At 32.4% G+C, this 14,225-nt stretch overlaps 3 protein-coding genes across 3 annotated transcripts in view; all 3 read left to right on the plus strand.

Moving 5' to 3' along the window:
* On the plus strand, window positions 1–3,017 carry LOC127159345 (phospholipase A2 inhibitor gamma subunit B-like). The gene is made up of 5 exons (XM_051102200.1): window positions 1–62; window positions 153–272; window positions 532–663; window positions 877–984; window positions 1,141–3,017. Exons 1-5 carry the CDS (start codon window positions 14–16, stop codon window positions 1,362–1,364), a joined length of 633 nt encoding a protein of 210 aa, XP_050958157.1. The 5' UTR covers window positions 1–13; the 3' UTR covers window positions 1,365–3,017.
* Window positions 3,018–7,118: 4,101 nt separating this feature from the next.
* On the plus strand, window positions 7,119–8,459 carry LOC127159346 (CD59 glycoprotein-like). The gene is made up of 4 exons (XM_051102201.1): window positions 7,119–7,172; window positions 7,265–7,384; window positions 7,774–7,899; window positions 8,199–8,459. The coding sequence occupies exons 1-4, from the start codon at window positions 7,124–7,126 to the stop codon at window positions 8,264–8,266; spliced, it is 363 nt and encodes a 120-aa protein (XP_050958158.1). The 5' UTR covers window positions 7,119–7,123; the 3' UTR covers window positions 8,267–8,459.
* A 3,504-nt stretch (window positions 8,460–11,963) lies between these two features.
* LOC127159353 (urokinase plasminogen activator surface receptor-like) overlaps window positions 11,964–14,225 on the plus strand; it is a 3,555-nt gene continuing 1,293 nt past the window's right edge. The window contains exons 1-2 of the mRNA XM_051102208.1: window positions 11,964–12,105; window positions 12,427–12,534. Of these exons, the coding sequence (XP_050958165.1) occupies window positions 11,964–12,105; window positions 12,427–12,534 (250 nt within the window). The remainder of the gene's footprint in view (window positions 12,106–12,426; window positions 12,535–14,225) is intronic.

Below are 14,225 nucleotides of genomic sequence, written 5' to 3' on the forward strand. Positions count from 1 at the left end.
CACCTGATCAAAGATGGATCTGCAAATCTCACTTTTTCTTCTGTTCATTATTTTCACTGCAGGTACAAAGACAAATAGTTTGTAATGTTACTGAGTACAAATACAGATTATGGACATCTTTTTCTTACCATCGCTCTCTTTTATTACTAAAGGACACTCTCTCAGCTGTTATGAGTGTACAGATCAGAAGGGTTCTTGTGCGGATAAAAAAGTAAAATCATGTCCCAGGGGATCTTCCAAGTGCATAAGTTCAACAGCAGTAACACAAGTTGGTAAGTTAAATACGATGGATTGAAATTCACTGTTATAACTGACTGATGAAGATGCTGGTGCTGCTTCACAGGAAATATAACTGCTGATTTCCTAACAGAATTTATAAATGTAATCACAAAATATTCTATATAAATGTGTGCTGTTTGCTTTCTATTACATTTTTTAAGCTTGAAATTAAAATGGCATGTTTATAAATAAATATTTTATCAAAATAATGTGCGGTTGAACTGGTCTTTCTTGAATCATTCATATTTTTAGGTAACTTTAGTGCTAAAGTGAAGGTTAAAGACTGTGCTGATGTCTGCGCCAGTGGGTCAATGAACCTCGGTATTATAAAGAAGTCTTCAGTGTGCTGTAACACAGATCGATGTAACACCCTAGATGCTCCAGGTATTGCTCTTTACTGACCATATGCAAATTACTATCATCTAAGTAAGTCAATACTTACTGCACTTCCAAAGGGCATCCAATCAGGAATGATCAATTGTCAGTTGTGAACTGATTGAACTGAGCAGCTAACAAAGTGTTGTTTTATTAGATGTTATTTTTTATTTTATTTTTTTTAGAGAAAATAAAATAAAAGAATACCTGTTTTCTCTGTAGATCCCAGAACTGACTCCAATGGAAAGAAATGTTACTATTGTGATGGGAAGAGCTGCTCAAACATATTGAGCTGTTCAGGGAAAGAAGACCACTGCATTACAGCAACAGGTGAGAATCTAGGTTAAAGTAATTATTCTTTTTTTTTTTTTTTTATCTTTATCATGTTAGATGTTTAGAAGTCATTATATTTCTATCTTTATTTGTTTAAACATTTTATATACCAGTATAGCTTAGACTAACCTGTGTTTTCTTGCTTTTCATCAGGGAGTTTCGTAGACCAGTCACTGGTTGTAAAAGGCTGTGCCTCTAAATCCATTTGTGATGCCACGACATCAGTTACAGATGTTCAGACTATCTCATGTTGTGAGGGGAACCTGTGTAATAACGATGCTAACATAGGGCCTCAGAGTGCTAACAGTGCTGAAAGCGTCACCCAGAGCTTCCGGTTTCTCTGTTGTTTTCTGCTCTCCTTCGTCCTGCTGCACTGAATCCAGCAACTCTTCAGATTCTATGCTGTACTTAAAACAGAGCTTGTATTTTCTATGTACTATATATCTTTTGTGTCCTAACATGATTTTTTTTTATTTTATTTTTTGCTCTGGCTTTGTGGAGAAGATCAGTTCACTTGAGCCGTTTGAACCCAGTGATTTGTTAAAATGACAGTTATTATTTGAATTTGTTAATGTTGAGCGCAAAACGATTTAACCAACGGGTTTTCCGTTGAGTCTTAGTGTGAAGTAAATAACACAGTGAACACCAGAGAAGACTGGTAATAATAGTATTCTCAGAACCACTGAAAACACATCAAATGCTCTATGACAGCTGTTCGGCCAGTATTTCTGCTGCATTGATGAATAAATATTTTATTAATGAAATAAATAATTTCCTTTGAAATCTCCATGAAATACGATCTGTCTTAAGTTAAGGAACCATTTTGGTGTTGGTTTGGGGTCAGTTCTCCTCTAGCTAAACATAATATAAACGAACATTAAAAATGTCTTTGAGAACTGTCTCTGATTTACTGATGCAGAGGACGTAGATTATGTTTTAGCAGACATAGCTGTTTAGTCTTTGTGGGGTCCAACGTGGGGAAAAATAATGTTTCCCTGGTGAAAAAAACAGCATATGCATATGGTAGGCATGTTTTGATGCTGGGATGCTGGTTAGGTATGTTTTAATGCTGGTCCTTGACAGCAAAAACCAGCAAAGGACCAGCATAAACCAGCATCAAAACATACCTACCAGCATATGCTGGTTTTTTCACCAGGGTTGACATGTGCAATAATTCTGTTTTTGGCCTAAAATACTTTCCCATGACCTTTGTTTTGATTACAAACATATGACAGTTCCTCTTGAACATACTTAAATCAAGTACTATTCCTGTAAAGTTCTTTTTTAGGAACCTTCTTAGCTAGATCAATTAACCACAAAATTGTTTTGCTGGACTCTGAATGACTTCCCTGAGGTAAAAAATAACATTAACCTATTTTACTGACTTCGTTCCTCGATTAAGGCACTCATGTTTCAGAAATATTATTTGAATTTGCTCATGTTGAGCATTGAAAGCCTTAATCAACATTTTTGTTTATTTTTTGCGCAAAGTAAATAAGAGAGTGACATCTAGAAGAAAAGAAAAATAATAACAATATGATTTTCAGACCTCATTTTATGATTAATTTGCCCAAGATTGTAAAGGTCTGTCTGAGCAGACAATTCTGCTACACTGATAGGCACTTTTGCAAATGTTCAACTTGTTTTTCCCATTTTGGATTTGCATTATGTTGTAACAGTAGTTTGAATAATTTAAAACTGCATGTGACATAATTTACCAGCTGGTGGCAGCAGATGAGCTTTTTATACCAGAAAAAAAACTTTCATTTTTGTACATCAGACATTTGTAGTCTACAGTTCAATGCATTTTTTTCTTCAGCATATCTGTTGTATAAACATGTTGTCATGAATAAAATTGCTGCCATATTTTCGAAGACCACTCATGACACTGTGTAATCTGCTTCTCTCACATGCATGAATCTGATCCACAAATATATGAGGAACTTCCACAAATGGATGAATTATAAATGCACACATGTGATGTTTTGTAAGCTTACAGTGCAATACAATAAATATATACAGGCCATTTATGCATGTGCTACATATCTTTTTTTTTAACCAAAAAAAAAAAAAAAAGTATATAGTTCTGATGTGCAAAACAAGATCGCTGAGCTTCAAAAAATTGAAAGTGGCAGTAAGAAATGTGCCTAAAGCATTAAAAATCCCCATTTCCATCATCAGGACAATAGAGGTTCCACTCAACTAAATATGTTTCAAATCTGCCTGGAAAAGGACATGTGTCTATATTTCCTAATGCACGGTGAGGAGGAGAGTTTGAGTGCCCAAAGACTCACCAAGGAAGAATTGCAGAGATTAGTTGAGTTTTGGGGTCAGAAAGCCTATATATATAGCCACGAATAGTTCGGGAGGGTTTCGGGAAGAAAAATACAGTATATTCATTTATCAGACATGACTGGAATTTCAAATGGCACTGGCTTCTATGGTCAGTTGAAACAAAAAAAAAGGCAGCTTTTCGGTAGCAAACCCACCAGATGGGTTTAGTACAAACAAGGATAAAAAAAAAAGTACCCTATGCCCACGGGGCTGTTTTTTCTGATGGAGACCCTGGACGTCTTGTTCAGGTGCATGACATCATGGATTAAATACCAAAAGATAAAAAATCTAAACCTGACTGCCTCTGTTAGAAATTGTATAATGGGCTGTGGTTGAATCTTCCATCAGGATGATAATCCAAAACAAACACCAAAATCAACATAAAAAAGTGTCACTGAGCACAAAATAAAGCTTTTGTCATGGCTGTCCTCTGACCTCAACCCTTTAGAAAAAAAAAAAAAAATGGGGTGAACTCCAGAGAAGAAGCACTGACATGGAGCTGGAAATCTAAAGGATCTGGAGAGATCCTGGATGAAGGACTCAAAGCTGTCATATACAGTTTTTCTGAAATGCTAAAACACATTTTTTGAAACCATCACTCATTTTCTCAAAACTTTAAACACAAATCCAAATGTTCAACCTAAATTCACAGAACCCCTGATTCTTCTGGCAAACTCAAACAACCGCTTCAAAACCATTTCACCTGTACTCAAAATCCAAAAAAGCTTTCAAATCATACACATAGTAGTCAATACTACAGTGCACTACAGATCATTCATTAGACACTACATCAAAAAATGGAGAACACAGTGCCCAGACAGTGCATGTAGTTACAAACAATGAATGTTTACTGTATATAGTAATTATTTTGCAATATAAAAAAAGATACATAAACATACACAGAGTAAAAAAAAAAAACACACACACCTAAGTTTGTTGAATATACCAAAAAAATAAAAAATTAAAATAAACACACACACACACACACACACACACACACGTTGTGTTTTCATGTTTTATGGGGACATTCCATAGGCGTAATGGTTTTTATACTGTACAAACCGTATTTTCTATCGCCCTACATCTAAACCTAGCCCTCACAGGAGACTGTGCATACTTTTACTTTCTCAAAAAACTCATTTTGCATGATTTATAAGCCTGTTTCCTCATGGGGACCTCACACATGTTCCCACAAGGTCAAAATGTATTACAGTTTTTCTGAAATGCTAAAACACATTTTTTGAAACCGTCACTCATTTTCTCAAAACCTTAAACACAAATCCAAATGTTGAAACTAAATTCACAGAACCCCTGACTCCTCTGGCAAAATCAAACAATCGCTTCAAAACCATTTTACCTATACTCAAAATCACACAAAGCTTTCAAATCATACACATCTCTATCTATCTATCTATCTATCTATCTATCTATCTATCTATCTATCTATCTATCTATCTATCTATCTATCTCTCTATAGAAAATCAAAAAACATGCATACACTCAAAAGAAATCACACCTAAGTTTGTTGAATATACCAAAAAAAAAAATAAAAAGGAAAAATACACACACACACAAACATAGATGTGATTTCTTTTGAGTGTGTGTATGTTTATGTATCTTTTTTAATTGCAAAATAATTACTGTGTACTGTACAATATATCATATATACACTCTTTTGTAAGATTGGCAGATGCACCCATGGCTTCTGTGCACTTTGAACTGGCTTATATTTTGTAAATATAAATATTTAGAAACAAGTGTGAAGAATTTTTAATTATTGTGTGTAAACGATGACAGCCGTGTTGCAGTTGTACTTAACTTTTGCTTTCTTATGTTTAGGGTTTTGCATTGCAAGTTCATCACAGACCAAGTTGTGTCTTAGTGAGTGAGAATGTGTTTAGAGTTTTGCAAAAAGACTGCATGAGATCTGCAAACAGTGTCCAAACTGCCTAAACTTGTTTAAGGTTTTGCAGAAAGAATGATTTATTTAACAAATTGGTTTAGGCTATTGAGAATTTGGTTTAGAGTATGGTGTGTAGTGTTTTAGCAAATGTGCAAAACTGTAAATATATATATTACAGTAAACATTCTCTTTTTTTTTGCATATAGTATTGACTAATGTGTGTATGATTTGAAAGCTTTGTATGATTTTGAGTACAGGTGAAAAGGTTTTGAAGCGATTGTTTGATTTTACCAGTAGAGTCGGGGGTTCAGTGAATTTAGTTTGAAAATTTGGATTTGTGTTTAAGGTTTTGAGAAAATAAGTGATGGTTTCAAAAAATGTGTTTCAGCATTTCAGAAAAACTGTAAGTTCAACAGATTTAATAACAGGTTTCACTTGATAGTAACAAGTTGTGCTTGATATTAGAGCAGTAACATTTACTTAAATGTGTTAAATGTGCAAATTATGAAGATTTTACAATGCAAATACGGACTTGTAAATGTTTTTGGGTGTGAGTGTGCCTGTGGTCGTGTCAGTCACTTTAAATGAATAGGAAAAACAAATAAGCAGGAAAAAGTCACATTATATTATCAGCTCGGAAAATACCTTGTATTGACCAGAGGCACTAGAAACAGGAAATGCAAAGCATCGTTCCAGTCCGACAAAACTTCTATGTTTAGGAAGTTTTGTCGAAGCTTTTGCAATGCAAACACATTACTAAATGTGTTTGGGTGTGCCTGTGATATCTGTCAGGTTATGTGTTGAGATGAATGGTCAGTTTGTACCCCATCACAACATTTCCTTAAACATTGGTTTGTCGCTATGCAAAATTACATGCAAGGAGACCAAGGGTTGGTTGATTGTTGATTGCACACATTTTTAAAACGTTGCTGATTTATGTAGTTGATTATCACATAATCACAAAAGAAAATCATTTTACTGCACTAAAAACATCATACTTAATGTAAAATACTTAGGAGAAAACATTTGAGAGAAAATTGTTTCACTGTTTACTAAAAAGATTATTTTCATTAAGTCTGTACTGTAATATTACAATTATACTGTATATCAAAACCATATTTTTTTGCTTGTTTAAAACAAAACCAGTAATTTATTTTCATCAACATATACCACAGACCATCCTGCACCTTGTGTACCTTTTTTCTTTGCTTTGTTAGCAGAAAGAAAGAAAGAAAGAAAGAAAGAAAGAAAGAAAGAAAGAAAGAAAGAAAAATTTTATATTTCTTTAATTGGATTATTTTCCTATTATCAAATTTTAAAATGCATAGATTATTTTTTTATATTAAAAATATAAAGAAAGAAAGAGATAGAAAGAAAGAAAAAAAGAAAAAAATAAACAAACAGAGACATTTTCAAAATATCTTATTTTGTGTTTCACAAAAGAAAGAACGCCAAACAGGTTTTAAATAACATGAGTAAATGATGGCACAATTGTCATTTTTAACTGTCCCTTTAAAATGGTTTAGGTAGACTGATACATTCCATTTAATTCCTTATTAAACATTTCTTTATCATTAACTTTTAAGTAAATTACATACACTGTGAAAATAAAATCCATACAAATGAGCTGCAATGTAATGTATTGATATTAAGGTATTGATTTTTTCTGTATTAGCTTCATCTGTATTTTGATTTTTTGCACCTAATTCAATTGTTTTAATGGATAATTTCCAAGAAGAAAATCCCCACTACTTTTTTTTTTAACAATGTAAGTTGATGTTTCCTATTCCAGAAATATGTTAAACTTCTGTTAATTTTCTTATAAAGACCCTCCCCTTTCAATAAGCTATAAATGAGCACTGAAACAGACACGTTATCTCATTCACCTCCTGATCAAAAATGGATCTGCAAATCTCGGTTTTTCTTCTGTTCATTCTTTTCACTGCAGGTAAAGACAAATAATGTTTGTAATGTTATTGGCTACAAATACAGATAATAGATGTCGCTCTCTCGCTCACTGTGTGTGTTTTATTACTAAAGGACACTCTCTCAGATGTTATGAGTGTATAAGTCTGACAAGTTCCTGTTCAAATGCAAATGTGACAACATGTCATAGTGGATTCAACAAGTGCATGAGTTCAACAACAGTGATGGAAGCTGGTATGTCCAATATGATTTATTGAAATTTGCTTATGTTTGACTGATAAGGAGATGCTGCTATTATTTACTAGTGCGGAAACAACAAAAGTAAGTTGATAAGTAAAGGTAAATAACTAAGTGCATAATGAGTGCAGTAAACAGTAAACAATTTGTGCTACAAATCAGTGTACACAATGTATGACAATGCATTAAAATAATATGGTAAGAAATACCAATATGAAATATCAAGCAGCATAACTGACTGTTTTTGTACAGCTAAAATAACTAGAAGCGATCAGTCTTAAATGACCTCACCTGCTCTAGATACTTTTTGATTTTTTTCACATTAACTGCAAATGTTGAAAATGTTTCATTATCCTAATATAAAAAGATTTATGTCTTTTTTGAAGGTCCCTTGTCGGTGAGCACAACAATAAAACAATGTACATCTACATGTGTACCTGGGACCCTAAAGCTACCAAGTGGAGAGAACAGAACTACCTACTGCTGTGACACTGACCTCTGCAATGCAGCAGGTGTTTTTTTTTATATAATCATGTGCTATTGATCTTTCCACGGTGACTTAAAATGAGAAAATAATATGAACAGTAATACTAAAAACACATTGTTCAAAGGAACATATAAATTTCAGCTGTAGTCCTGAATAGTGTGCAAAGCTTGAGTGCTCTCTTGAGTGCTCTTAGTCAAGTGCTCTCAGACAGTTTTTGCTGTTTTTAAAAAACTGTGATGAAGTTTATCAATAATGAGTCATTTTAAATACTACTATTATAGTAGTAGCATTAATTAACAGTGATTTTCTTACTGTCTTGATCAGATGGCGTGTATAAGGGAAGCTTCCTCCTGCTGTTGTCTCCTCTGCTCTTTTACTTCCTGTTTCAGTGACTGCAGCTGCAGCAGGGAATTAATATCAATACATTTCTATTTATACTTCACTGAATAAAGTGAAGTTCTTGTTTTGATGTTTTTTTGGTATCATGATTTGAAGAACTTAAAATCTGTATTTTACTAAACACTGTAACAGAAAAATAATTATTAAAAATAAAAAATGCATATATAATAATGAGATAATGAGTTTGCAGTAATAATATCTGCAATTAAGACTATATATTTTCTTTTATTTTTTCTCTTCCCCTTCCTTATTATACATATTTAAATATGTATTTTCTGTATAAATAAAATGAAATGTTATAATAGAATGCAATAAAAAAAAAAAAAAAAAATAAAGTTATTTTCTTAAATTTACTTATATTTCCTTTGGTTTTTCAAAGTCTAGTAAGGTTTAAATGTGCAGTAAGCGATTTCTGAGATACACTGATGATATTCGACATGGCACTAATATAAACACACCCCTCCCTTTATTGCTCTGTCCAGATTAACTCTCCAAACTGCCCTGTTAAAAAATCTGATAATACAGCATCATATCTTGGTTCTTGATTGAAAGCAAAACTAATATTACTAACATACTGAGCAACAAAGCAACCTCAAAGCCGTTTTCAGGCCTTCCTGCTCTTGAACAAACTAATAAAGAATTTAATTTATCATTTACAATTAACATTGAAAGAAGCTGCAAATGTTGCGAGACTTCTGATTATTTAGCCACTATACTGTACTGTATGTAACTAGAACAATAACAGTGTGCAGGTTTGCACTACAAACCAGTGTGTTTATGATTATGATAATAAATTATAATAAAATGTCCTCCTGTGACCTTTTCCTGCACATGGTTCAGTAAAATGAAAAATTTATCTCTTTAACTTACTGCTCTGGTAGAAATAACCACAACATTACATTTGCTGTAAGTATACCTTAATATTTTTATTGATGTAAAATGTACTTTAGTGTCATTTTTCAACAAGCAGAGTCCTCCATTGCTTTCACTTTTGGCATGCATGTGCAGACCCAAAAGGCATTGGAAATTTTATTGCATGAATAAATTACATATTGGGTAATAATTTTGACATTATTGCATATATATGACCCTGGACCACAAAACCAGTCATAAGTGTCATTTTTTCAAAACTGAGATTTATACATCATCTGATAGATGAATAAATAAGATTTCCATTGATATTGTTTATGATAGGAAAATATTTGGCCGAGATACAATTATTTAAATATCTGGAATCTATTATTTGAATATCTGAAAAATTATAAATATTGAGAAAATTGCCTTTAAAGTTGTCCAAATTAAGTTCTTAACAATGCAAAAATCAAAGTTTTCATAGATTTACAGTAGGAAATTTACAAAATATTTTCATGGAACATGATCTTTACTTAATTTCCTAATGATTTTTGGCATAAAAAAAAAAAATCAATGAATTTTTGACCCATACAGTGTAAGACTGTTTGGCAGGGATGTGATTTTTCAATGTAAACAGTCACAAATTTTATTTACACCCCACATTTATGAGAACGACATAAAGACTTTTTTTGATATCCAGGGTCACAACTACAGTCACAATTTATTCAAAAAGTTTTAATATTCCATAAAGGGACAAGGATCATTTTCAGCAATTAAAACTTTATGATGTACTATTGTCTTCCCATAAAGATATCGTATGGCTTCAGAAGACTTGAATGCAGCACGATTTGTTTTTAGTAGTGTTATACTGCTTTTTTATGGTCCGTTTTTGCTATAAATGCCCGTGACTGTACTTTCACTGGCCTGTTACATTCAGAAGTGGGTAGGTTTTTATTTCTTTGCTTATGTTAGCCCACTGTTTGTTCTTTAATCTATGTTGCTATTATCTGTTATTTGCTATATTATCTTCTGGTACTTCTTGATTTTTATGTTAAAACTTTAAATACATACATGCATGCATAAAGAGAAGTTTATTTTAGCTAGGCTATAGCATCCCTGTAATCCTAACAAACAATAAAAATGTAACTTCTCATAGAACCGCTAACATCTGCTATCGGCAATTACTAATAGGTAATTAAAGTAAATTATTAGAGTAACAAGTGCATAATAAGTGCAGTAAACTATTTGTCCTACAAAACATTGTGTTTTTGATTACAACAATACATTGAAATGTAAATAATATGATACAATTACCAGTATGAAATATCAAGCAGCATAACTGACTGTTTTTGTACTGCTAAAATAACAGAAAGATGAAAGATTCAAGTTACAAATGGACATGTCTACCCTGGATGCTTTTTGATCTTTTCACAACTGCAAATTTTGGAATTATTTAATTATGCTATTATATAAACATTTATGAAGGTTACATTCACACTTCTTTTTAGTCATGTGTCTGTACATGTGATCAAAATGATAGTAACACCATCTGTTGGGTTTTGTTTCATTAAAGCTAGAAAGTCTGATCATTCTAGATTTCAGTGAAAAGGAAACTATGGTTCTGTTTAAACACGTTTCATGTCCCACCCAGTCTGTGTGGGTATAGGTCATATAATTTCACCTATTGTAAACCTTTCATGTTTTACAACAATACAGTATGTTAAAGTGAATTGATCATACAAAGGTATATTGCACTCTCAGAAAAAAAGGTACAGTTGTGTTGCTGGGGCGGTACCCTAAGGTACAAAAGTGAAAAGGTACATCTTTGTACCTTACCTACCCCTGAACAGTATAGAGTACCTTAAAGCTACATTTTAGTACTTTGAAAGTACATATTGGTACTTAAAAGGTACATATTAGTACATACAAGTACATATTTGTACTGAGAGTGTAGGTATATAGGTATACCAGATATATATGTATATATATATGAAGAGTTCAGATGCAAAATCAGCTAAATCCAGCTGACGTTTTTTCTTTAAAATGACATGAATAAATGATGGCAGAATTGCTCTGGAATTTTTTGCATTTGAACTGTGCCATTCACCAGTAAATGATTTTTGATGGCTTTTAGACTGTACTTCCTATTATCAAACATCCCATTTTTTGAATTGAAATAATTTTAAACTTTTATCAAATTTAATTAAATTATGTAAGCTTCAATTTCCGGAAATTTGTTAAACTTTTATTTGCTCATAAAGACCCACACCTTCTGATAAGCTATAAAATGGCCACTGAAACAGGCACGTTATCTCATTCACCTCCTGATCAAAGATGGATCTGCAAATCTCACTTTTTCTTCTGTTCATTTTTTTCACTGCAGGTACAGTACAAAGACAAATAATGTTTGTAATGTTGAGTACAAATACAGATAATATATGTATCTCTCTCTCCATGCTGTGTTGTTATTACTAAAGGACACTCTCTCAGCTGTTATGAGTGTTTGGGTCTGACGGGTTCTTGTGCGGATCAGGTGGAAAAAACATGTCCCATTGGATTTTCCAAGTGCATGAGTTTAACAACAGTGGCACAAGTTGGTAAGTCCAATATGATGGATTGAAATGTAACTTGTCACAGAACTGCTACTCATTTTCCTGGAGGAATTTACTTAAAACTCAAACAAACATTTGTTTTCTCTCAGATTGTAATGCTAACAATACAATTTGTATCTAAAAACAGTTTGAAATGAAATAAATAAAATAAATTTAAATACTGACAAAGTTATGAATCAATTTTCCATGAAACTAAGCACTTTGAACAGTTTTTCCTATATCATTCATGTTTTTAGGTGACATCAGTGATAAAGGGAAGATTAAAGACTGTGCTGCTGACTGTGCAGATGGATCCATGAACCTCGGCATTGTAAAGAGTTCTGTTGCGTGCTGTAACACAGACCGGTGTAACCTCTTAGATGCTCCAGGTATTGTACTTTACTGACTATACTGTATGCATATAACTATCTTTAAAGTAAAACTAATTTTACTTCCAAAGGACATGCATTAAAAAGATTGCTGTGATTAGTTATCACAAACTAAAATTTAACATTATAATAATTAATAATGAGTTGTTTCAACTTCAAAAAATAATAATAACTTTTTTTTTTTTTTTTTACAGTACATTCAAATTAAATCAAATGTAGGGTGCAGCTTATCAGTTGTAACTGAGTGTTGTTTCATTAGATATTATATTTTATACAGACAATAAAATAAAGGATAATAAAAAATTTGTTTTCGTCCTGTAGATCCCTCTAATGTCCCCAATGGAAAGAAATGTTACTATTGTGATGGACACAGCTGCTCTAACATATTGAGCTGTTCAGGGACTGAAGACCGCTGCTTAACAGCAACAGGTGAGAATCTGCTAAAGGAAGAAGACAGAGAATTAAAGTTTTTTTTTTAGTCTCTCTTATGTTTAGACATTTAATACATATCATATACACCAGTAAACTCAACCTATGTTTTCTTTCTTTTCATCAGAGACTGCTGGAGGCCAGACATCAGTTCTAAAAGGCTGTGTTTCTAAATCTCTTTGTGAGGCTGGAAGATCAATTAGAAATGTTCAGAGTGCCTCATGCTGTGAGGGGAACCTGTGTAACGGTGCTAAGAGCGTCACTCAGAGCTTCCTGTTCCTCTGCTGTTCTCTGCTCTCCTTCATCCTGCTGCACTGAATCCAGAAGCTTTTCTCATTTTTTACATTGAGACACACTGAGCTTCTGTCTTCTCCATACTATGCATTTTTGATGTGATTTTTCATGTGATATTCTGATGTAACTTTTCTGAAATAAGATATTAAATCAGCATTTTCCTCGGGTCATATTTTAAATGTCATGCTGGAATCAGCTTCCAGATGAGATCAGATGTGCTTAAATATTAGTCACGTTTAAATCCAGACTCAAAACTGTTTAGCTGTGCATTTACTGAATGAGCACTGTGCTATGTCTTAACTGATTGCACTGTATTTTATGTACAATCATTTTTATTCTTAACTATTTTAATATATTTTAAATAAAAATTTGGACTTGTTTTTATTATTGTGATTTTTTTATTCCTTATATGCACAGCACTTTGAATTACCATTGTGTATGAAATGTGCTACATAAATAAACTTATCTTGCTGTAAAGACAACCAAAAGATATACAGCAATATTCCTAAAAAATGATTAATTCATCATTGTGTTTAGAAGAAACTTAAAATATACTTATTTAATTCTTCAAATAGTTTGTATTACAATTTTTGCATTTCCACTCAGAATTTTTCATTTTCACAGTTAAAATACAAAGGTACAAAGTGTAATTGTAATACATCACATTGTGATGGACAAGGTATTGATTCATATCAATATACAGTTTGATTTATATCTTGAATTTGTTTCAAAATCAATTAATTTATATATTTTTCAGGTAAATGTCAGTTTTTCAGTCACTTTTAGCTTGGATCCTTCTCACATTACTATACATTACTGACATTACTATAATATGCATTTTAAAGATTACTGTCTAATTCAATTGTTATTTGTTTTTGATAAAATAACACTTCAGCATATTTCAACTACATGCATACAAAAGTACATGATACAATTACATGAAAGAGACTTTTTTCAACTTACATGATACTTGTCTTGGTTGCTACATGTACATGTTATCAATCCAATATCCAGTTAGGTCACATTGTACCTATTATAAACATCATGGCTTGATTATTCAGTAAATTTCCATAGGCATTTTTACATAAACTTGCATTTGACTGTCAGATGCAAAGGTTTACACTGTAAGAATGTACAATTAAATATATTTTGTCAAGCCCTACCCATATTTGACCTGAGCAAATAAGCCATAGCAGCTACTTCAAGTATCTGAAAAAGTGAATGTAATTGGTAATAGGTGGAATGCTCCTATAGATTAAATGATCAGTGATCAAAGACTCGTAATGTTTTGGTGAATTACCCCTTTAAGTTGCAAAAATAGATTTAACTGTCAACTGGTTGGCTTAAGCAGACTTAAACACTCCTACACTGTAAAATCTAATTAGTTGGGCTTACTT

This window comes from Labeo rohita, unplaced genomic scaffold (assembly GCF_022985175.1).
Source record: "Labeo rohita strain BAU-BD-2019 unplaced genomic scaffold, IGBB_LRoh.1.0 scaffold_209, whole genome shotgun sequence".
NCBI lineage: Eukaryota > Metazoa > Chordata > Actinopteri > Cypriniformes > Cyprinidae > Labeo > Labeo rohita.